General features: G+C 52.7%; 2 protein-coding genes across 2 annotated transcripts; both read right to left on the bottom strand.

The window, feature by feature from the left end:
• Positions 1-3255: 3255 nt before the first annotated feature.
• Positions 3256-12634, bottom strand: LOC134432260 (serine/threonine-protein kinase PAK 3-like). Its single transcript, XM_063180782.1, has 12 exons — positions 12624-12634; positions 10073-10260; positions 8182-8242; positions 7409-7461; positions 6660-6723; positions 5975-6023; positions 5553-5665; positions 5177-5294; positions 4305-4404; positions 3837-4033; positions 3608-3739; positions 3256-3357 (listed from the first exon to the last, which is right to left on the bottom strand). Exons 1-12 carry the CDS (start codon positions 12632-12634, stop codon positions 3256-3258), a joined length of 1188 nt encoding a protein of 395 aa, XP_063036852.1.
• A 772-nt stretch (positions 12635-13406) lies between these two features.
• On the bottom strand, positions 13407-20293 carry LOC134432253 (serine/threonine-protein kinase PAK 3-like). The gene is made up of 13 exons (XM_063180776.1): positions 20215-20293; positions 19223-19260; positions 18658-18784; positions 18587-18598; positions 17551-17685; positions 16802-16865; positions 16125-16173; positions 15703-15815; positions 15328-15445; positions 14456-14555; positions 13988-14184; positions 13753-13890; positions 13407-13508 (listed from the first exon to the last, which is right to left on the bottom strand). Exons 1-13 carry the CDS (start codon positions 20291-20293, stop codon positions 13407-13409), a joined length of 1272 nt encoding a protein of 423 aa, XP_063036846.1.
• Positions 20294-24390: the final 4097 nt, after the last annotated feature.

Consider the following 24390-nt stretch of genomic DNA (forward strand, 5'->3'; position numbering starts at 1 on the left):
TTTGGCAGCGCTGTGCGCGTTTGCACGCTGAGTGCCACCCAAGGGAAAGCCAAGACTCCTCTCGGGGTGCAGGCCGTCTGCTGAGAGCTCCTTGAGCACAAGGATCCTCCTGCAGGGAGCCAGCGGAAGAGCTGCTCTGGACGACCAGGCCTGGCGCGCACCGGGACAACGCTGTGCTGACAGCACTGTGACGTGGCACCTCTGGCTTGACCTCACAATGGCAGCTGCTCTGTGGCTTTCTTGTGCCCAGCAAGACAACCTTCTGTACAGCTGATGCAAAAGAAAAGCCTGGGAAATTCTCCTCACTCACAAAGGCAGGGCTCAAGGCATGCCAGGCGAACTCAGAGAATGCGCCAATCCAAGCGGCATCCAAGCAATGCAAGCAAACATGACTCTTGGTCCCAAAAGCTTTGACTGAAAGCAAGTCTGCTTCTTCTAGGTGGCATCCTAGCTGGTTTGGAAAAGCCTAACTTCTTCAGTGACATTTAGATGGCAAACGAAGCAAAGATAATAAATTTCCAGGACTATTGCAGGCTGCAGTTTCTCCTTGAGCACGCGGGTGCATGCTGACCTATGGAGGGGCTTGACAGCTGGCCTGCAAGCAAAGCCGAGTTCACGGAAGAAATAGCAGTTGATGGTTTTTGAGTGTATCCATAGCAAGGAAGAAGACAAGGCCGTCAGCATGGAAACCCATTAGAAGAGATACAGGAAAATTTGCGTATGCTAGACTAGGTGCCGAAGTAGATGTGCATACGTGCCTTATAAATTTCTGTAAAACTTTTGCCAGTTATATTGGCGTTAATTGCTTTGCACCAATGGATAGAAAAAGTTATTGTGATGTAGTTAGTGACTTGAGATCACGCTTTGTTAAGAGTGTATAAGCTGGAGAACATGCAGAATAAAAGAAACAAACCTTTTTCTTCTTGGACCCTGATCACGTGTGTATGCCACGTCCGGCCTAACGGTGACGCTTGCCCCATCTCTGGGTCAAGAAACAAGTCTTGTCTGACTGGTACCTTTTCAACAAGCTGAGAAAGAAATTAGTAGCTGGACATGCAGATTTCTGAAGAGAGGAAAGAAAAGTGTTGACAAGAATAAACCTAAGTTTTAAATGCCTGAAGCACTCAAAAATAACATGTTTTGGGATAGTGTACCATATGTTAGACAGAGTTAAAACAAACCACAACTCATTAGTATCTGGACTTCATTGCCCACTCTGCTTAGAAATGTTGCTTGAAGGCACTTGGTGTCAAGGATCCAGTTCCTGTAGATCACTGTCGACGTAGATCAAAATCCTACCAACCCATGAGTGTCAAAACCAGCAAGAGTGAGACTTTTGTCCTTGGCAGTAGCTTCCAGGTGCTCCTGGAAGTCACCAGGCCTTGACACAAAGATGTGTATTCAACGGAGGGAGAGAAGCATCATGCTTAGCTCTAAATGTGACCTTTGCTAGCAGATCATACTAGCAGGCAATAAATTAAATTTGTTCTGCTCTTAGCCAGAGCCAAGATGGGAATCAAAGTCTAGATGACAGGAGAAGATCACACGAGCCTCAGCTTTTCCAGAAGAGGAAAAATACAAAGGATAGTAAATTTGCCTTGGGTTTACAGGCTATTTTTGCAGATGGATAGACAAGGGATGAAGCTTCAAAGATGAGAGCAAAGGAAAATCAACAGATATGCTGAAAGTGAGTGAAGAGGAAGGAGACCTCAAATTACCTGAAAAGCTGCACAGAAAACTTCTCTACTTTTTGCACTTGCCTCAAGTTTTAAATGGCAAAATCTAGGAGTATTTCCAACTTATTTTTATTAATTCTAGAAGAAAGACAATCAAAACGGTGTACTTCTGCTTACAGTATCAAGTAAGGCACAGGAAGCCATTAGAGTAAGAAAAATTGTGTTCAGACGGCTGAGGCAGCCTTAGGGGTAGGAGGAATGGGGAGGCGTGGAAATCAGGCCTGTGGGCAACATTCAAGGAGCATCCAGTCCCTGAGCAGTCCCTCACAGTGGCTATGCCAGCAGATGGAGGCGAAATGGAGCCACAGCTCGGTGGGAAAAGGGCCGGGGTGGAGAGCCGTGCTCAGCAGGGGCTCCTGCATCAAATTGCTCAATGACAGGTGTGCTATGCTGTGTGCATGTTTCCAACACCTGGCAACAGCAGGCTGGCCCAGATGTGGGAAAAGGCCAAGGAGGCAGCAGAGTGGGAATGGGGCTCTGCAGGTGGCCCTGGTGGTTGCACACCCCTGTGGGGGATGAGGCTGGCCCAGAGGGTCCCTGGGGAAAAGAGAAGCAGGGAGGAAATGCCAGATGCCGCTGTGAGAATGCCATTCCATCCCACATAGTGACATAGTGAGAGGAGGGTGGCAACAAAATGGTGATTGCTGCTGATCAGCCTGACATCTGATCAAGACAAGAGGCCCAGAAAGGACTGCACATCTGCCTCCTAGTGTTGTCCTGAATGGCAGCTCATTACCTGGTGTTCATTACCTGTAGGTCTCTCAGCTTCCCACAGGCATGCCACACTTCAGGTAAGCAAAGCTGCTTACCTCACTTTGTTCTTTGGGCCTCTGAAATGGACTGTCCACTTAGCTACAGCCCGGCAAGGAAGGCAGCCTTACAACACTCTGGTATTTTCGACTTTTATTGACACTCGGGCTGAAACAAAGTATCCCCTCGCTGCTTCTTCATCATTCTGTCCTGCAGGTGGCCTGCTCAGGCTGACAGCTTGGAGCGCCTGCAGGCTCCAGTTCTGCTGCAGCCCAGCTTTTCCTCTCACTGCTTAATTCTTATTATGACAATTCTTTCATTTCTACTTCAAAGCTTCCCTAAATTAACAACACTCTATCCTAAGATAAACAATCCTCTACTATCCAAGATGTCTATGTTCCATAGTCCTTAAAAGTTGATCCCTGTATTTCCTAATTTTTTTAAATTTTCACCTTTTGCAGAAAGAAAAACAACAGAGCTTTCAATTGAACCTAACAACATATCTAACCTAACCTAACCTAACCTAACCTAACCTAACCTAACCTAACCTAACCTAACCTAACCTAACCTAACCTAATCCAACCTATGCTAACCTAACCCAACCTAACCTAACAGCTAACCTAACAGCTCAACTGAGCAAATATCTACACTATCATGTTTCCTAGCTACGGCACAGCTCCTCTTCAAACTCGGGGGATGGCTGAAGCTCTGCCTAAAGATGACACATCCCCTTTTCCCTCCTCTTGGCTGGCGGGGCATCAGGGCCTCCTCAGGCGCAGGTGTCTCCTCTCCAGTCTTCCTGCACTCGCTTGGCTGAGATGATCAGAGCAGCCAGGCTGGAGGCAGGATCGCCTGAGGTCACGAAGGGATGCTGCCCAGAGGAAAAAGAACAAAGAAAGGAACTCTTACTTTCCAGGATCACATCCTGGCGGGCTCAAGCAGGATTCCCTGGCTACCAGCAAGACACACAAAGAGCACTGAGGGCAGCATGTGCCCCTGCGCCTTCCTGTCCTGGCAGCTTTCTGTGCCACGTGGCCCACACTCCTCCTCCTCCTCATCCCTTCATGCAGGTGTCCTCAGCTGCCAGGGCTTTTTGCCCCTTTGCTTTTTCTTACCTGTAGGAGCTCCTGGGCAGACCAGCGCCTGTCCTCATCTGCCTGCAGGCAGCAGCGGAGGAAGTCGCGCAGGAGAGCCGAGTGGTGCCTGGGGTTCTGCAGTTTTGGGGGCCCGTTCCTTTCTAGCAGTTCAAAAACCTACAGCACATGGATGCAAGAGGACACTCCACCTGCTCCTTTGCTAGCCACACACAGCTCTCTCCACACAGAGCCCTCTTGCTAAGCTGCACCTTACCCGGAGACGGGCTTCCCGCTGGTAAGGAGCTTCCCCTTCCACCATTTCCAGCCCCATGATCCCCAGGGACCAGATGTCCACTTTGGGGCCGTAGGCTTCTCCTCTCACCACCTCCGGTGCCATCCAGCTGGGAGTGCCGACGCTGGAGCTGCGCTTGCTGTGCTCAGGGCTGAGCTGAGCACAGAGGCCAAAGTCACCTGAGGACAAAAACAAAGCCTGTCAAAGCCAGCTACCACTGGCAAAGTGGCCAAAACCATTGCCCTGACCAGGCCATGCTGAATCTAACTGAAAAAGCAGCTGAGCTCTCCTTCCACGGGCCTGGAGCCAGGCAAATAAGGCATCGGCCGCTTCAAAAACACCCTGACGATTCACGCACTGGCCAAGCCGCGCTTCTGCCCCAGTGGCCGTCACCAAAATGCAAGCGCACGGCATATGCTGGACATGCTGCCGCCCAGCAGGGATACCCACCCAACTTGACGGATCCGTCCGTGCCCACCAGGACGTTGCAACTTTTGATGTCTCTGTGGATGACTTGGCGGGAATGAAGGAAATGCAGTCCTTGCAGGCACTGAGAGAGAAAAAGGAGGGAGGGAAAGTTAACGTGCAGGATCTGATTTCATCCCACCCGCAAGGAAAGAGCTCAACGGGATTGGCGGCTTTCTCAGGGAATTGTGAGCGAGGGCGAAACATCACGCTGCTGTCACCATGAAGAGCTTGCTGCTTCAACACTCTTGGAAGTTTTTTCTAGATTTCCAAGCAAAGGCATCCGGGCTCCCAAAAGTTCCACCGGCCTTGGGTAGGAAGCGCGCCACCTTTGGCTGGGAGGCGGCAGGGCCAAGAATTTTGGGGAAGCCTAGTGGCAGCAGAAGAGGAAGCTGCTGGTGACAGCAGCACCTTTGAGCTGTTGACCTTTGAATGCATCGCCATCCAGGCTGCAATGCTATCCTTTGAAGCTGAGGACAGCTCTTTGCCCTTAGCTTGAAATTCTGCCAGCCGCATGCTGCCTTCCAGTGGCAAGCAATGTAGGACAGACAGACAGGCTCCAGGCAAACATTCCCAGGCAAAGCTGAGAAGAGGAAGAAAGAGAAATTGAGCCAGTGAGCAAGCACCAAGGCCAGAGGACAGACAGGATGGAAGAGTGCAAGAACAGAGCCTGAGGAGTGCGAGGGCACCGGCAGGCAGTACACTTCCCATGCTCTTTCTTCTCCTGTGTGGTGTGACAGCAGCAGCAGCAGCAGCAGCAAAAGAAAGGTGAGAGCAAGAAATCTCGGCTCTCCTTAAGCTCCAGCTGACAAGCAGCATCCGGGCAGTCTTGGGCAAGCACAAGCGGCATCCCTCACCTCCCGACAGACAGCGCCTATCTGTCCTTCCTCCAGGTACACTGCCCTCAGCACATCAAACAAGGTGCCGCCGTCCATGAACTCCATGGCCAGCCAGAGCTCCGCATCCACCAGGTAGCTGAAAGAAGAAAACCACGGCATGGAGAAACAGAATGGGCACAGCCTCCGTCACCCCAGGGCCTGAGACAGGTTTTTGCAGCTGCTCTCCAGGCTACGTGTGCCACAAGAGACTATTGAACACCAGCTCCACCTCCTCCCACGCTCTGGAGACCAGCAGAGAAATCATCCCCAGCTCTGTTCTCTGCCAGCGACCAAAGGGCATCGTCTCTTTGCGCTTGCACCAGCTAAAGCTACATTGACACCAGAATATGCCAACCTGTCTAAGTAGGTAACGATATTGGGACTCCTGTTGTCCCTCATGGCCAGGATTTCATTGGCAGCCAGCTCCTCGGACATCTCCTCCTCGAGTGACATGATCTTGATTGCCACCTGCAATGACATTGGCCACCGGTACCTTGAGAAGACGCACCCTGCTCGAGATCACAAGGAGCACGGAGCGAGTGCTGCTGCAATGAGGCAGCACGCTGGGCCAAAGTGCCTTGTCACTAGACAGCAGAGCTTAGCAGAAGCACCAAAAGCCATCCCAAATGCATTCTGCCCCCTGAGCCTAGACTGTATTTCAGAGGAACAGCCTCTGCTGCAGACATGGAGCTGCCACCCAAACCTCCAAGCACAGCTCACAGCAGCGGGCAAAGCGCTCCAGAGCTGCAAAATGGCATGGGGCTGTTGGCACTTTACCTGTTGTCCGCTGCTGGTGTCAAGGGCTTTATAAACAGCTCCAAACCCTCTAGAAAGACAAAAGCAGCAGAAAGACACCTTTATCCCTTTGGCAGTGAAAGCAAGCCCAGGCAGCAGATCTCCCCCGGCTGACTGGACGCCTTCCTTAGAAACAATGCCTGGCTGCAGCATCTCTTCGGCCAACAGCACGTCAGCCCGGGAGCCCTCTGCCATGCGGGGCAGGCTGTCCAAGGGAACAGCACTAAGGTGCAGCATGAAGACCAAGGGCCGCTGGAAATCTCCAAGGCGCACACCCTGCCAGGTCATTTCAGAACCTAAGGGGAACTCTCTCCTTGTGCGGGTGTGCATGCATGTGTGTGTCAAAAAAGGGAGAACAATTTGAGTCACAAGACTGTCCTGGACAATCTGATCTTTCTTGCATGGCAAGGGGCTCTTTCAGGCCACAAAGCTGCAGGGCCAGGGGTTTTCCCAGCTCCTGCTCCTCACTGCTGCAAGCAAGACACTGCCAGCATTAACTTGTCTTTAATGAGGCCTTTGCATTGCTCTGACCGAGCAGTCCAGGCAGGCGATACGAGGTCAAGCCAGAGCCTGACCATGTTTGGAGCTTGCCTGACTTCACACTTGATATTGCACCAGCCAAAGACCTGGCCCACACTTTTGTAAAATGAGCTGACGTCACGCTTACCCTCGCCCGAGTTCCTCAAATGCCGTGTATTTGCCTGTAGGCTGGCCCTGACTCACGATGCTCCCTGAAAGACAAAAGCAGTGCAGGGCGCTCACTCGCACACAGAGACGCCGCTGCCCAGAGCGTCCCAAAGGCAGCCCCACTGCCCGCAGCTCTGGGCCCTTTGCGGGCCCTTGGCTTCCAGCTGCTGAGACCAGCAAGTGGGAGGGCCATCTTCTCCACCTTTCATCAGGTGGCCTTTCCAAGAAGGCCTTGATTTCTTTCAAGAGCAGCATCCCACGCGATAAGCCAAAATGATGAGCCCTTAAGAAGGGGGCCCTAAGAGGTAACCAAGGGCCTTTGCAGCCTCCGCAGTCACACCCACCATCACTGGCAGGTCCACTGCCAGGGGCACAAAGTGTCTGGGCCGGAGGAGGAGTAAGAACCAGAGCCAGAAAAGAGCTGGGGCCAGACAGCTCCCTGGGCAATAGTCACTTGCTAGGTGCCAGCCTTCTGCTCAAGCAGAAACAATCTCTGCTTTTGTCTTTGGCCCAGAAGGCAGCCCAGGCAGGGCCAAGCCAGGCCCAGCCGCCCTCACAGGCAGCAGGGACTCCCTGAGCGCTGCCGCGCTGCCTCAGAGCACAACAACACCTTCTGCAGAGAGGCCTAAGTGCCTCTGAGACCGAGGGGCAGCATCTGGCGCAGCCTACACCCAGACACGCGCGCAACAGCCTGCTCTGGCAGACAAGAAATGCACCGGACGGACGTACTCAGTGTCTTCAGGCCCCGCTCCTCCCTCATCTCGGGCTGCTGGGCTGCGCTGCTGCAGGAAGTGCCGGCAGCGGGGCTTGAGCTGGCTGCTGCAGGCCATGCTGGTCCGGCGGCACCAGGTTGAATGGCAGAGCCTGTCTTGCGCTGGGACAAGAAAGGATTGCCCGTCAGAAGGGTGGCTGGCACACATGCCCCCCCCCGAAGCGCACAGCAAAAGCAAGGCCTTGGGAAGGTGCTGCCAGCCACGGCCAGGCCTCTCCAGCTGAGGCAGTTCCCATGTCCCCTTCTCAAAGGCACCTTCGGGAGAAGCCCAAAGGCTACTTGGATCCAGCCCCTCCCGACCACCTCCATGCTCCACCTGTTCAGCTTTTCTGCAAGACACTGGCAACAAGGTATCGATGGGGCTGCCAAGATCCACAAAGAGATCAGAGCAGGAACCCAGAGCCTTGCTGCTTTCCTCCTCCTGTCTTTTCCTGGGCCGGAATGAAATCAGCCCGGAGTTGGCATGCAACAGTCTGCTCAGAAGCCCGCAGCGTGTCCCTTCTCTCATCTGTTTCACGGATTTCCCTTCTCTATGGCAGCCTTTAGGGAGCGGCCCTTGGGAGCCCCTTTCCAGTCCTGCCCAGACCCACCCGCCCTTTTACACTGCAGGGCTGCCGAGGATTCTCCTCTCCAAACTCTGCTCTGACCGGCTGGAAGTGAAGCACAGCCTGAAGCTAATTAGTCCACGGAGAGAGCAGGTCCCTTCCAGGGGCCAGTGTCTCCCAGGTACCCTGCAAGGCTGTCAACTGCGAATTTGGGCCGCGCTGTCCGCTGACCACTGGCAGCCTGCACTGACAACGGGCACAAGGGGCTGACTCCTGCACTGAGAGTCACTGAATGCTGCCTCCTGTCTGATCCCAAGAGACACTATGGCACCCTCTCAGCATCCCAGCTTAAATGTCAAACTTCAGAACCCATTGGCCAGGGCTCCCCGGCTTGCCTGAAGCCGCACTACGTCACAGCAGGCACACGGCCGCCAGCATCTTCAGCCACGAGCAACAAGGGCTGCTCCAAAATGGGTAGCCTGGCCCTGCACCAAAGGCAGTGCCAAGCTCAGCTGTCACTTACTGGCTCTGCAAGTTCCGGCTGTGAAGGGACAGCGGCTGAAGGCTTCATCTTCCTTTGCTCCTCTTCATCCTCTTTCTCAATGACAGAGGCAGCCAGAGGAGCTGCTGACCCTGCTGTTGTGCCCTGCAGGCAGACAGAAGTGAGAGAGATGGGCAAAAGCCAGTGCCCTAGGAGCTGCTTTCTATTGAGCTGGGAAAGGACCCAGAAGAAGGGCAAATCATAGACTTTGATACAAGTGGGCCTCTGAGTCACGCAAACCCGAGGAAGCTGGCTGAACGAGCTGCTACTCCATCTTGCTGTGCATTTGAGCTTCCCTGCTGCCTAGAAGCAGCAAGATGCCTTGGAGCTGTCCCATTTGCCTTTCATCTCTTGAAAGGTTTTTCACTGGAAAATCAGCAAACAGCCAGTGCTCCCTTTGCTACTGCTGATGCCACCGGGCAGCTGGCCTTTCCTTCAGCCTCCCACGCCGGCACTCCACACTCGGCTGCAACAGGCCAAGCTGGCAGAATTGCTGCACAATTCTCACACGCCAGCAACGTCACAGCTTCCTTTGCCACTCACCAAAGGACAGGCTTGTCTCCATCCGCGTGTCAGGTGACCTGCAGCCAGCAAAGCAAAAGGAACCAGAGGCCCTTAGAAAAGTGCCTGTGCTGGCCACTCCCACAACACAAGGCAGTCCCAACACAGAGCATTTCCCTTTCCCAACATGCCTCCAGGAGCAACAGCTCTTTCCCACAGCAAGCAAGAGAACAAGATGGACGCGAGAGGAGCCTCTGTCTACAGTTGGGCCTCTTTTGCCAAGAGCGAAAGAGGAAGACGGTGCTGGAAATGCCCGCTGCTCTTCAAAACTTTGAGCTTCTCTTGTGCCTAACAGCTCAAGCTACATTTCCCTCTTGCCTTTCCTGCATTTTCCATATACATTCTTTCAAATTGCATGCCCTAATTCCCATCCCTTGGCTGAAGATGATAGCCCAGCAAAGCTTCCACAAAGGGTCCCTTCCCTGTGGCAGCTCCCTGCTGAAGCAGCCCAGGAACAGCTGCTGGGCTCAGCAGCAAACCCTCCCTGCACTGGAGTTTGTGCTGCATCACCAAGGCAATCGCAGTCTTGGCACAGCATCAGAGGCTCAAGTCATGCAGCCAAGGCCTCTGAGGGGCAGAATATGGAGCAAAAGGTGCTTTCCTTCACTCCTGGAGAGAAGCACTGAGTTGGTAGAAGTACTTCTGAGGATCTGCCCTCAGAGTCTGCAATTTGCAGCTTGTCTTGCTTGAAGCAGCAAGCTGAGGAAATAAATGACAGATTCCGCTGCCGCTCACTCTCCCGGGGAGGGAAGGCAACCGCTACAGGTTGCATGGCAAATCCTCTGCATGCGCCACCCAGTACAGATGCTACAGATTCCCCCTTTGTAGCTGATGCTGCTGGCAGGACATTGACCAAAGCGGTGGCACCTTCATGGCCATTTTGTTCCCAAAGAAACTGGGCCACTGGTGCGGCATAAAGAGCAGAGCCAAGCAAAAGTCAGGCGATGCCAGCCCCAGGAGAAACCTTTACTTACGAGTCAGCTGGGTCAGGTAGTAGCCAGAATAGACAACAGAAAAGACGGTGCAAACGGCGGCACAGACTTGCCCGATCATTTTGGCAGCGCTGTGCGCGTTTGCACGCTGAGTGCCACCCAAGGGAAAGCCAAGACTCCTCTCGGGGTGCAGGCCGTCTGCTGAGAGCTCCTTGAGCACAAGGATCCTCCTGCAGGGAGCCAGCGGAAGAGCTGCTCTGGACGACCAGGCCTGGCGCGCACCGGGACAACGCTGTGCTGACAGCACTGTGACGTGGCACCTCTGGCTTGACCTCACAATGGCAGCTGCTCTGTGGCTTTCTTGTGCCCAGCAAGACAACCTTCTGTACAGCTGATGCAAAAGAAAAGCCTGGGAAATTCTCCTCACTCACAAAGGCAGGGCTCAAGGCATGCCAGGCGAACTCAGAGAATGCGCCAATCCAAGCGGCATCCAAGCAATGCAAGCAAACATGACTCTTGGTCCCAAAAGCTTTGACTGAAAGCAAGTCTGCTTCTTCTAGGTGGCATCCTAGCTGGTTTGGAAAAGCCTAACTTCTTCAGTGACATTTAGATGGCAAACGAAGCAAAGATAATAAATTTCCAGGACTATTGCAGGCTGCAGTTGCTCCTTGAGCACGCGGGTGCATGCTGACCTATGGAGGGGCTTGACAGCTGGCCTGCAAGCAAAGCCGAGTTCACGGAAGAAATAGCAGTTGATGGTTTTTGAGTGTATCCATAGCAAGGAAGAAGACAAGGCCGTCAGCATGGAAACCCATTAGAAGAGATACAGGAAAATTTGCGTATGCTAGACTAGGTGCCGAAGTAGATGTGCATACGTGCCTTATAAATTTCTGTAAAACTTTTGCCAGTTATATTGGCGTTAATTGCTTTGCACCAATGGATAGAAGAAGTTATTGTGATGTAGTTAGTGACTTGAGATCACGCTTTGTTAAGAGTGTATAAGTAGGAGAACATGCAGAATAAAATAAACAAACCTTTTTCTTCTTGGACCCTGATCACGTGTGTATGCCACGTCCGGCCTAACGGTGACGCTTGCCCCATCTCTGGGTCAAGAAACAAGTCTTGTCTGACTGGTACCTTTTCAACAAGCTGAGAAAGAAATTAGTAGCTGGACATGCAGATTTCTGAAGAGAGGAAAGAAAAGTGTTGACAAGAATAAACCTAAGTTTTAAATGCCTGAAGCACTCAAAAATAACATGTTTTGGGATAGTGTACCATATGTTAGACAGAGTTAAAACAAACCACAACTCATTAGTATCTGGACTTCATTGCCCACTCTGCTTAGAAATGTTGCTTGAAGGCACTTGGTGTCAAGGATCCAGTTCCTGTAGATCACTGTCGACGTAGATCAAAATCCTACCAACCCATGAGTGTCAAAACCAGCAAGAGTGAGACTGTTGTCCTTGGCAGTAGCTTCCAGGTGCTCCTGGAAGTCACCAGGCCTTGACACAAAGATGTGTATTCAACGGAGGGAGAGAAGCATCATGCTTAGCTCTAAATGTGACCTTTGCTAGCAGATCATACTAGCAGGCAATAAATTACATTTGTTCTGCTCTTAGCCAGAGCCAAGATGGGAATCAAAGTCTAGATGACAGGAGAAGATCACACGAGCCTCAGCTTTTCCAGAAGAGGAAAAATACAAAGGATAGTAAATTTGCCTTGGGTTTACAGGCTATTTTTGCAGATGGATAGACAAGGGATGAAGCTTCAAAGATGAGAGCAAAGGAAAATCAACAGATATGCTGAAAGTGAGTGAAGAGGAAGGAGACCTCAAATTACCTGAAAAGCTGCACAGAAAACTTCTCTACTTTTTGCACTTGCCTCAAGTTTTAAATGGCAAAATCTAGGAGTATTTCCAACTTATTTTTATTAATTCTAGAAGAAAGACAATCAAAACGGTGTACTTCTGCTTACAGTATCAAGTAAGGCACAGGAAGCCATTAGAGTAAGAAAAATTGTGTTCAGACGGCTGAGGCAGCCTTAGGGGTAGGAGGAATGGGGAGGCGTGGAAATCAGGCCTGTGGGCAACATTCAAGGAGCATCCAGTCCCTGAGCAGTCCCTCACAGTGGCTATGCCAGCAGATGGAGGCGAAATGGAGCCACAGCTCGGTGGGAAAAGGGCCGGGGTGGAGAGCCGTGCTCAGCAGGGGCTCCTGCATCAAATTGCTCAATGACAGGTGGGCTATGCTGTGTGCATGTTTCCAACACCTGGCAACAGCAGGCTGGCCCAGATGTGGGAAAAGGCCAAGGAGGCAGCAGAGTGGGAATGGGGCTCTGCAGGTGGCCCTGGTGGTTGCACACCCCTGTGGGGGATGAGGCTGGCCCAGAGGGTCCCTGGGGAAAAGAGAAGCAGGGAGGAAATGCCAGATGCCGCTGTGAGAATGCCATTCCATCCCACATAGTGACATAGTGAGAGGAGGGTGGCAACAAAATGGTGATTGCTGCTGATCAGCCTGACATCTGATCAAGACAAGAGGCCCAGAAAGGACTGCACATCTGCCTCCTAGTGTTGTCCTGAATGGCAGCTCATTACCTGGTGTTCATTACCTGTAGGTCTCTCAGCTTCCCACAGGCATGCCACACTTCAGGTAAGCAAAGCTGCTTACCTCACTTTGTTCTTTGGGCCTCTGAAATGGACTGTCCACTTAGCTACAGCCCGGCAAGGAAGGCAGCCTTACAACACTCTGGTATTTTCGACTTTTATTGACACTCGGGCTGAAACAAAGTATCCCCTCGCTGCTTCTTCATCATTCTGTCCTGCAGGTGGCCTGCTCAGGCTGACAGCTTGGAGCGCCTGCAGGCTCCAGTTCTGCTGCAGCCCAGCTTTTCCTCTCACTGCTTAATTCTTATTATGACAATTCTTTCATTTCTACTTCAAAGCTTCCCTAAATTAACAACACTCTATCCTAAGATAAACAATCCTCTACTATCCAAGATGTCTATGTTCCATAGTCCTTAAAAGTTGATCCCTGTATTTCCTAATTTTTTTAAATTTTCACCTTTTGCAGAAAGAAAAACAACAGAGCTTTCAATTGAACCTAACAACATATCTAACCTAACCTAACCTAACCTAACCTAACCTAACCTAACCTAACCTAACCTAACCTAACCTAACCTAACCTAATCCAACCTATGCTAACCTAACCCAACCTAACCTAACAGCTAACCTAACAGCTCAACTGAGCAAATATCTACACTATCATGTTTCCTAGCTACGGCACAGCTCCTCTTCAAACTCGGGGGATGGCTGAAGCTCTGCCTAAAGATGACACATCCCCTTTTCCCTCCTCTTGGCTGGCGGGGCATCAGGGCCTCCTCAGGCGCAGGTGTCTCCTCTCCAGTCTTCCTGCACTCGCTTGGCTGAGATGATCAGAGCAGCCAGGCTGGAGGCAGGATCGCCTGAGGTCACGAAGGGATGCTGCCCAGAGGAAAAAGAACAAAGAAAGGAACTCTTACTTTCCAGGATCACATCCTGGCAGGCTCAAGCAGGATTCCCTGGCTACCAGCAAGACACACAAAGAGCACTGAGGGCAGCATGTGCCCCTGCGCCTTCCTGTCCTGGCAGCTTTCTGTGCCACGTGGCCCACACTCCTCCTCCTCCTCATCCCTTCATGCAGGTGTCCTCAGCTGCCAGGGCTTTTTGCCCCTTTGCTTTTTCTTACCTGTAGGAGCTCCTGGGCAGACCAGCGCCTGTCCTCATCTGCCTGCAGGCAGCAGCGGAGGAAGTCGCGCAGGAGAGCCGAGTGGTGCCTGGGGTTCTGCAGTTTTGGGGGCCCGTTCCTTTCTAGCAGTTCAAAAACCTACAGCACATGGATGCAAGAGGACACTCCACCTGCTCCTTTGCTAGCCACACACAGCTCTCTCCACACAGAGCCCTCTTGCTAAGCTGCACCTTACCCGGAGACGGGCTTCCCGCTGGTAAGGAGCTTCCCCTTCCACCATTTCCAGCCCCATGATCCCCAGGGACCAGATGTCCACTTTGGGGCCGTAGGCTTCTCCTCTCACCACCTCCGGTGCCATCCAGCTGGGAGTGCCGACGCTGGAGCTGCGCTTGCTGTGCTCAGGGCTGAGCTGAGCACAGAGGCCAAAGTCACCTGAGGACAAAAACAAAGCCTGACAAAGCCAGCTACCACTGGCAAAGTGGCCAAAACCATTGCCCTGACCAGGCCATGCTGAATCTAACTGAAAAAGCAGCTGAGCTCTCCTTCCACGGGCCTGGAGCCAGGCAAATAAGGCATCGGCCGCTTCAAAAACACCCTGACGATTCACGCACTGGCCAAGCCGCGCTTCTGCCCCAGTGGCCGTCACCAAAATGCAAGCGCACGGCATATGCTGGACATGCTGCCACCCAGCAGGGATACCCACCCAACTTGACGGATCCGTCCGTGCCCACCAGGACGTTGCAACTTTTGATGTCTCTGTGGATGACTTGGTGGGAATGAAGGAAATGCAGTCCTTGCAGGCACTGAGAGAGAAAAAGGAGGGAGGGAAAGTTAACGTGCAGGATCTGATTTCATCCCACCCACAAGGAAAGAGCTCAACGGGATTGGCGGCTTTCTCAGGGAATTGTGAGCGAGGGCGAAATATCACGCTGCTGTCACCATGAAGAGCTTGCTGCTTCAACACTCTTGGAAGTTTTTTCTAGATTTCCAAGCAAAGGCATCCGGGCTCCCAAAAGTTCCACCGGCCTTGGGTAGGAAGTGCGCCACCTTTGGCTGGGAGGCGGCAGGGCCAAGAATTTTGGGGAAGCCTAGTGGCAGCAGAAGAGGAAGCTGCTGGTGACAGCAGCACCTTTGAGCTGTTGACCTTTGAATGCATCGCCATCCAGGCTGCAATGCTATCCTTTGAAGCTGAGGACAGCTCTTTGCCCTTAGCTTGAAATTCTGCCAGCCGCATGCTGCCTTCCAGTGGCAAGCAATGTAGGACAGACAGACAGGCTCCAGGCAAACATTCCCAGGCAAAGCTGAGAAGAGGAAGAAAGAGAAATTGAGCCAGTGAGCGAGCACCAAGGCCAGAGGACAGACAGGATGGAAGAGTGCAAGAACAGAGCCTGAGGAGTGCGAGGGCACCGGCAGGCAGTACACTTCCCATGCTCTTTCTTCTCCTGTGTGGTGTGACAGCAGCAGCAGCAGCAGCAGCAAAAGAAAGGTGAGAGCAAGAAATCTCGGCTCTCCTTAAGCTCCAGCTGACAAGCAGCATCCGGGCAGTCTTGGGCAAGCACAAGCGGCAGCCCTCACCTCCCGACAGACAGCGCCTATCTGTCCTTCCTCCAGGTACACTGCCCTCAGCACATCAAACAAGGTGCCGCCGTCCATGAACTCCATGGCCAGCCAGAGCTCCGCATCCACCAGGTAGCTGAAAGAAGAAAACCACGGCATGGAGAAACAGAATGGGCACAGCCTCCGTCACCCCAGGGCCTGAGACAGGTTTTTGCAGCTGCTCTCCAGGCTACGTGTGCCACAAGAGACTATTGAACACCAGCTCCACCTCCTCCCACGCTCTGGAGACCAGCAGAGAAATCATCCCCAGCTCTGTTCTCTGCCAGCGACCAAAAGCATCGTCTCTTTGCGCTTGCACCAGCTAAAGCTACATTGACACCAGAATATGCCAACCTGTCTAAGTAGGTAACGATATTGGGACTCCTGTTGTCCCTCATGGCCAGGATTTCATTGGCAGCCAGCTCCTCGGACATCTCCTCCTCGAGTGACATGATCTTGATTGCCACCTGCAATGACATTGGCCACCGGTACCTTGAGAAGACGCACCCTGCTCGAGATCACAAGGAGCACGGAGCGAGTGCTGCTGCAATGAGGCAGCACGCTGGGCCAAAGTGCCTTGTCACTAGACAGCAGAGCTTAGCAGAAGCACCAAAAGCCATCCCAAATGCATTCTGCCCCCTGAGCCTAGACTGTATTTCAGAGGAACAGCCTCTGCTGCAGACATGGAGCTGCCACCCAAACCTCCAAGCACAGCTCACAGCAGCGGGCAAAGCGCTCCAGAGCTGCAAAATGGCATGGGGCTGTTGGCACTTTACCTGTTGTCCGCTGCTGGTGTCAAGGGCTTTATAAACAGCTCCAAACCCTCTAGAAAGACAAAAGCAGCAGAAAGAGACCTTTATCCCTTTGGCAGTGAAAGCAAGCCCAGGCAGCAGATCTCCCCCGGCTGACTGGACGCCTTCCTTAGAAACAATGCCTGGCTGCAGCATCTCTTCGGCCAACAGCACGTCAGCCCTCTGCCATGCGGGGCAGGCTGTCCAAGGGAACAGCACTAAGGTGCAGCATGAAGACCAAGGGCCGCTGGAAATCTCCAAGGCGCACACCCTGCCAGGTCATTTCAGAACCTAAGGGGAACTCTCTCCTTGTGCGGGTGTGCATGCATGTGTGTGTCAAAAAAGGGAGAACAATTTGAGTCACAAGACTGTCCTGGACAATCTGATCTTTCTTGCATGGCAAGGGGCTCTTTCAGGCCACAAAGCTGCAGGGCCAGGGGTTTTCCCAGCTCCTGCTCCTCACTGCTGCAAGCAAGACACTGCCAGCATTAACTTGTCTTTAATGAGGCCTTTGCATTGCTCTGACCGAGCAGTCCAGGCAGGCGATACGAGGTCAAGCCAGAGCCTGACCATGTTTGGAGCTTGCCTGACTTCACACTTGATATTGCACCAGCCAAAGACCTGGCCCACACTTTTGTAAAATGAGCTGACGTCACGCTTACCCTCGCCCGAGTTCCTCAAATGCCGTGTATTTGCCTGTAGGCTGGCCCTGACTCACGATGCTCCCTGAAAGACAAAAGCAGTGCAGGGCGCTCACTCGCACACAGAGACGCCGCTGCCCAGAGCGTCCCAAAGGCAGCCCCACTGCCCGCAGCTCTGGGCCCTTTGCGGGCCCTTGGCTTCCAGCTGCTGAGACCAGCAAGTGGGAGGGCCATCTTCTCCACCTTTCATCAGGTGGCCTTTCCAAGAAGGCCTTGATTTCTTTCAAGAGCAGCATCCCACGCGATAAGCCAAAATGATGAGCCCTTAAGAAGGGGGCCCTAAGAGGTAACCAAGGGCCTTTGCAGCCTCCGCAGTCACACCCACCATCACTGGCAGGTCCACTGCCAGGGGCACAAAGTGTCTGGGCCGGAGGAGGAGTAAGAACCAGAGCCAGAAAAGAGCTGGGGCCAGACAGCTCCCTGGGCAATAGTCACTTGCTAGGTGCCAGCCTTCTGCTCAAGCAGAAACAATCTCTGCTTTTGTCTTTGGCCCAGAAGGCAGCCCAGGCAGGGCCAAGCCAGGCCCAGCCGCCCTCACAGGCAGCAGGGACTCCCTGAGCGCTGCCGCGCTGCCTCAGAGCACAACAACACCTTCTGCAGAGAGGCCTAAGTGCCTCTGAGACCGAGGGGCAGCATCTGGCGCAGCCTACACCCAGACACGCGCGCAACAGCCTGCTCTGGCAGACAAGAAATGCACCGGACGGACGTACTCAGTGTCTTCAGGCCCCGCTCCTCCCTCATCTCGGGCTGCTGGGCTGCGCTGCTGCAGGAAGTGCCGGCAGCGGGGCTTGAGCTGGCTGCTGCAGGCCATGCTGGTCCGGCGGCACCAGGTTGAATGGCAGAGCCTGTCTTGCGCTGGGACAAGAAAGGATTGCCCGTCAGAAGGGTGGCTGGCACACATGCCCCCCCCCGAAGCGCACAGCAAAAGCAAGGCCTTGGGAAGGTGCTGCCAGCCACGGCCAGGCCTCTCCAGCTGAGGCAGTTCCCATGTCCCCTTCTCAAAGGCACCTTCGGGAGAAGCCCAAAGGCTACTTGGATCCAGCCCCTCCCGACCACCTCCATGCTCCACCTGTTCAGCTTTTCTGCAAGACACTGGCAACAAGGTATCGATGGGGCTGCCAAGATCCACAAAGAGATCAGAGCAGGAACCCAGAGCCTTGCTGCTTTCCTCCTCCTGTCTTTTCCTGGGCCGGAATGAAATCAGCCCGGAGTTGGCATGCAACAGTCTGCTCAGAAGCCCGCAGCGTGTCCCTTCTCTCATCTGTTTCACGGATTTCCCTTCTCTATGGCAGCCTTTAGGGAGCGGCCCTTGGGAGCCCCTTTCCAGTCCTGCCCAGACCCACCCGCCCTTTTACACTGCAGGGCTGCCGAGGATTCTCCTCTCCAAACTCTGCTCTGACCGGCTGGAAGTGAAGCACAGCCTGAAGCTAATTAGTCCACGGAGAGAGCAGGTCCCTTCCAGGGGCCAGTGTCTCCCAGGTACCCTGCAAGGCTGTCAACTGCGAATTTGGGCCGCGCTGTCCGCTGACCACTGGCAGCCTGCACTGACAACGGGCACAAGGGGCTGACTCCTGCACTGAGAGTCACTGAATGCTGCCTCCTGTCTGATCCCAAGAGACACTATGGCACCCTCTCAGCATCCCAGCTTAAATGTCAAACTTCAGAACCCATTGGCCAGGGCTCCCCGGCTTGCCTGAAGCCGCACTACGTCACAGCAGGCACACGGCCGCCAGCATCTTCAGCCACGAGCAACAAGGGCTGCTCCAAAATGGGTAGCCTGGCCCTGCACCAAAGGCAGTGCCAAGCTCAGCTGTCACTTACTGGCTCTGCAAGTTCCGGCTGTGAAGGGACAGCGGCTGAAGGCTTCATCTTCCTTTGCTCCTCTTCATCCTCTTTCTCAATGACAGAGGCAGCCAGAGGAGCTGCTGACCCTGCTGTTGTGCCCTGCAGGCAGACAGAAGTGAGAGAGATGGGCAAAAGCCAGTGCCCTAGGAGCTGCTTTCTATTGAGCTGGGAAAGGACCCAGAAGAAGGGCAAATCATAGACTTTGATACAAGTGGGCCTCTGAGTCACGCAAACCCGAGGAAGCTGGCTGAACGAGCTGCTACTCCATCTTGCTGTGCATTTGAGCTTCCCTGCTGCCTAGAAGCAGCAAGATGCCTTGGAGCTGTCCCATTTGCCTTTCATCTCTTGAAAGGCTTTTCACTGGAAAATCAGCAAACAGCCAGTGCTCCCTTTGCTACTGCTGATGCCACCGGGCAGCTGGCCTTTCCTTCAGCCTCCCACGCCGGCACTCCACACTCGGCTGCAACAGGCCAAGCTGGCAGAATTGCTGCACAATTCTCACACGCCAGCAACGTCACAGCTTCCTTTGCCACTCACCAAAGGACAGGCTTGTCTCCATCCGCGTGTCAGGTGACCTGCAGCCAGCAAAGCAAAAGGAACCAGAGGCCCTTAGAAAAGTGCCTGTGCTGGCCACTCCCACAACACAAGGCAGTCCCAACACAGAGCATTTCCCTTTCCCAACATGCCTCCAGGAGCAACAGCTCTTTCCCACAGCAAGCAAGAGAACAAGATGGACGCGAGAGGAGCCTCTGTCTACAGTTGGGCCTCTTTTGCCAAGAGCGAAAGAGGAAGACGGTGCTGGAAATGCCCGCTGCTCTTCAAAACTTTGAGCTTCTCTTGTGCCTAACAGCTCAAGCTACATTTCCCTCTTGCCTTTCCTGCATTTTCCATATACATTCTTTCAAATTGCATGCCCTAATTCCCATGCCTTGGCTGAAGATGATAGCCCAGCAAAGCTTCCACAAAGGGTCCCTTCCCTGTGGCAGCTCCCTGCTGAAGCAGCCCAGGAACAGCTGCTGGGCTCAGCAGCAAACCCTCCCTGCACTGGAGTTTGTGCTGCATCACCAAGGCAATCGCAGTCTTGGCACAGCATCAGAGGCTCAAGTCATGCAGCCAAGGCCTCTGAGGGGCAGAATATGGAGCAAAAGGTGCTTTCCTTCACTCCTGGAGAGAAGCACTGAGTTGGTAGAAGTACTTCTGAGGATCTGCCCTCAGAGTCTGCAATTTGCAGCTTGTCTTGCTTGAAGCAGCAAGCTGAGGAAATAAATGACAGATTCCGCTGCCGCTCACTCTCCCGGGGAGGGAAGGCAACCGCTACAGGTTGCATGGCAAATCCTCTGCATGCGCCACCCAGTACAGATGCTACAGATTCCCCCTTTGTAGCTGATGCTGCTGGCAGGACATTGACCAAAGCGGTGGCACCTTCATGGCCATTTTGTTCCCAAAGAAACTGGGCCACTGGTGCGGCAGAAAGAGCAGAGCCAAGCAAAAGTCAGGCGATGCCAGCCCCAGGAGAAACCTTTACTTACGAGTCAGCTGGGTCAGGTAGTAGCCAGAATAGACAACAGAAAAGACGGTGCAAACGGCGGCACAGACTTGCCCGATCATTTTGGCAGCGCTGTGCGCGTTTGCACGCTGAGTGCCACCCAAGGGAAAGCCAAGACTCCTCTCGGGGTGCAGGCCGTCTGCTGAGAGCTCCTTGAGCACAAGGATCCTCCTGCAGGGAGCCAGCGGAAGAGCTGCTCTGGACGACCAGGCCTGGCGCGCACCGGGACAACGCTGTGCTGACAGCACTGTGACGTGGCACCTCTGGCTTGACCTCACAATGGCAGCTGCTCTGTGGCTTTCTTGTGCCCAGCAAGACAACCTTCTGTACAGCTGATGCAAAAGAAAAGCCTGGGAAATTCTCCTCACTCACAAAGGCAGGGCTCAAGGCATGCCAGGCGAACTCAGAGAATGCGCCAATCCAAGCGGCATCCAAGCAATGCAAGCAAACATGACTCTTGGTCCCAAAAGCTTTGACTGAAAGCAAGTCTGCTTCTTCTAGGTGGCATCCTAGCTGGTTTGGAAAAGCCTAACTTCTTCAGTGACATTTAGATGGCAAACGAAGCAAAGATAATAAATTTCCAGGACTATTGCAGGCTGCAGTTGCTCCTTGAGCACGCGGGTGCATGCTGACCTATGGAGGGGCTTGACAGCTGGCCTGCAAGCAAAGCCGAGTTCACGGAAGAAATAGCAGTTGATGGTTTTTGAGTGTATCCATAGCAAGGAAGAAGACAAGGCCGTCAGCATGGAAACCCATTAGAAGAGATACAGGAAAATTTGCGTATGCTAGACTAGGTGCCGAAGTAGATGTGCATACGTGCCTTATAAATTTCTGTAAAACTTTTGCCAGTTATATTGGCGTTAATTGCTTTGCACCAATGGATAGAAGAAGTTATTGTGATGTAGTTAGTGACTTGAGATCACGCTTTGTTAAGAGTGTATAAGTAGGAGAACATGCAGAATAAAAGAAACAAACCTTTTTCTTCTTGGACCCTGATCACGTGTGTATGCCACGTCCGGCCTAACGGTGACGCTTGCCCCATCTCTGGGTCAAGAAACAAGTCTTGTCTGACTGGTACCTTTTCAACAAGCTGAGAAAGAAATTAGTAGCTGGACATGCAGATTTCTGAAGAGAGGAAAGAAAAGTGTTGACAAGAATAAACCTAAGTTTTAAATGCCTGAAGCACTCAAAAATAACATGTTTTGGGATAGTGTACCATATGTTAGACAGAGTTAAAACAAACCACAACTCATTAGTATCTGGACTTCATTGCCCACTCTGCTTAGAAATGTTGCTTGAAGGCACTTGGTGTCAAGGATCCAGTTCCTGTAGATCACTGTCGACGTAGATCAAAATCCTACCAACCCATGAGTGTCAAAACCAGCAAGAGTGAGACTGTTGTCCTTGGCAGTAGCTTCCAGGTGCTCCTGGAAGTCACCAGGCCTTGACACAAAGATGTGTATTCAACGGAGGGAGAGAAGCATCATGCTTAGCTCTAAATGTGACCTTTGCTAGCAGATCATACTAGCAGGCAATAAATTACATTTGTTCTGCTCTTAGCCAGAGCCAAGATGGGAATCAAAGTCTAGATGACAGGAGAAGATCACACGAGCCTCAGCTTTTCCAGAAGAGGAAAAATACAAAGGATAGTAAATTTGCCTTGGGTTTACAGGCTATTTTTGCAGATGGATAGACAAGGGATGAAGCTTCAAAGATGAGAGCAAAGGAAAATCAACAGATATGCTGAAAGTGAGTGAAGAGGAAGGAGACCTCAAATTACCTGAAAAGCTGCACAGAAAACTTCTCTACTTTTTGCACTTGCCTCAAGTTTTAAATGGCAAAATCTAGGAGTATTTCCAACTTATTTTTATTAATTCTAGAAGAAAGACAATCAAAACGGTGTACTTCTGCTTACAGTATCAAGTAAGGCACAGGAAGCCATTAGAGTAAGAAAAATTGTGTTCAGACGGCTGAGGCAGCCTTAGGGGTAGGAGGAATGGGGAGGCGTGGAAATCAGGCCTGTGGGCAACATTCAAGGAGCATCCAGTCCCTGAGCAGTCCCTCACAGTGGGTATGCCAGCAGATGGAGGCGAAATGGAGCCACAGCTCGGTGGGAAAAGGGCCGGGGTGGAGAGCCGTGCTCAGCAGGGGCTCCTGCATCAAATTGCTCAATGACAGGTGTGCTATGCTGTGTGCATGTTTCCAACACCTGGCAACAGCAGGCTGGCCCAGATGTGGGAAAAGGCCAAGGAGGCAGCAGAGTGGGAATGGGGCTCTGCAGGTGGCCCTGGTGGTTGCACACCCCTGTGGGGGATGAGGCTGGCCCAGAGGGTCCCTGGGGAAAAGAGAAGCAGGGAGGAAATGCCAGATGCCGCTGTGAGAATGCCATTCCATCCCACATAGTGACATAGTGAGAGGAGGGTGGCAACAAAATGGTGATTGCTGCTGATCAGCCTGACATCTGATCAAGACAAGAGGCCCAGAAAGGACTGCACATCTGCCTCCTAGTGTTGTCCTGAATGGCAGCTCATTACCTGGTGTTCATTACCTGTAGGTCTCTCAGCTTCCCACAGGCATGCCACACTTCAGGTAAGCAAAGCTGCTTACCTCACTTTGTTCTTTGGGCCTCTGAAATGGACTGTCCACTTAGCTACAGCCCGGCAAGGAAGGCAGCCTTACAACACTCTGGTATTTTCGACTTTTATTGACACTCGGGCTGAAACAAAGTATCCCCTCGCTGCTTCTTCATCATTCTGTCCTGCAGGTGGCCTGCTCAGGCTGACAGCTTGGAGCGCCTGCAGGCTCCAGTTCTGCTGCAGCCCAGCTTTTCCTCTCACTGCTTAATTCTTATTATGACAATTCTTTCATTTCTACTTCAAAGCTTCCCTAAATTAACAACACTCTATCCTAAGATAAACAATCCTCTACTATCCAAGATGTCTATGTTCCATAGTCCTTAAAAGTTGATCCCTGTATTTCCTAATTTTTTTAAATTTTCACCTTTTGCAGAAAGAAAAACAACAGAGCTTTCAATTGAACCTAACAACATATCTAACCTAACCTAACCTAACCTAACCTAACCTAACCTAACCTAACCTAACCTAACCTAACCTAACCTAATCCAACCTATGCTAACCTAACCCAACCTAACCTAACAGCTAACCTAACAGCTCAACTGAGCAAATATCTACACTATCATGTTTCCTAGCTACGGCACAGCTCCTCTTCAAACTCGGGGGATGGCTGAAGCTCTGCCTAAAGATGACACATCCCCTTTTCCCTCCTCTTGGCTGGCGGGGCATCAGGGCCTCCTCAGGCGCAGGTGTCTCCTCTCCAGTCTTCCTGCACTCGCTTGGCTGAGATGATCAGAGCAGCCAGGCTGGAGGCAGGATCGCCTGAGGTCACGAAGGGATGCTGCCCAGAGGAAAAAGAACAAAGAAAGGAACTCTTACTTTCCAGGATCACATCCTGGCGGGCTCAAGCAGGATTCCCTGGCTACCAGCAAGACACACAAAGAGCACTGAGGGCAGCATGTGCCCCTGCGCCTTCCTGTCCTGGCAGCTTTCTGTGCCACGTGGCCCACACTCCTCCTCCTCCTCATCCCTTCATGCAGGTGTCCTCAGCTGCCAGGGCTTTTTGCCCCTTTGCTTTTTCTTACCTGTAGGAGCTCCTGGGCAGACCAGCGCCTGTCCTCATCTGCCTGCAGGCAGCAGCGGAGGAAGTCGCGCAGGAGAGCCGAGTGGTGCCTGGGGTTCTGCAGTTTTGGGGGCCCGTTCCTTTCTAGCAGTTCAAAAACCTACAGCACATGGATGCAAGAGGACACTCCACCTGCTCCTTTGCTAGCCACACACAGCTCTCTCCACACAGAGCCCTCTTGCTAAGCTGCACCTTACCCGGAGACGGGCTTCCCGCTGGTAAGGAGCTTCCCCTTCCACCATTTCCAGCCCCATGATCCCCAGGGACCAGATGTCCACTTTGGGGCCGTAGGCTTCTCCTCTCACCACCTCCGGTGCCATCCAGCTGGAGTGCCGACGCTGGAGCTGCGCTTGCTGTGCTCAGGGCTGAGCTGAGCACAGAGGCCAAAGTCACCTGAGGACAAAAACAAAGCCTGACAAAGCCAGCTACCACTGGCAAAGTGGCCAAAACCATTGCCCTGACC

The sequence above is a fragment of the Melospiza melodia genome, chromosome Z (genome assembly GCF_035770615.1).
Source record: "Melospiza melodia melodia isolate bMelMel2 chromosome Z, bMelMel2.pri, whole genome shotgun sequence".
Lineage (NCBI taxonomy): Eukaryota > Metazoa > Chordata > Aves > Passeriformes > Passerellidae > Melospiza > Melospiza melodia.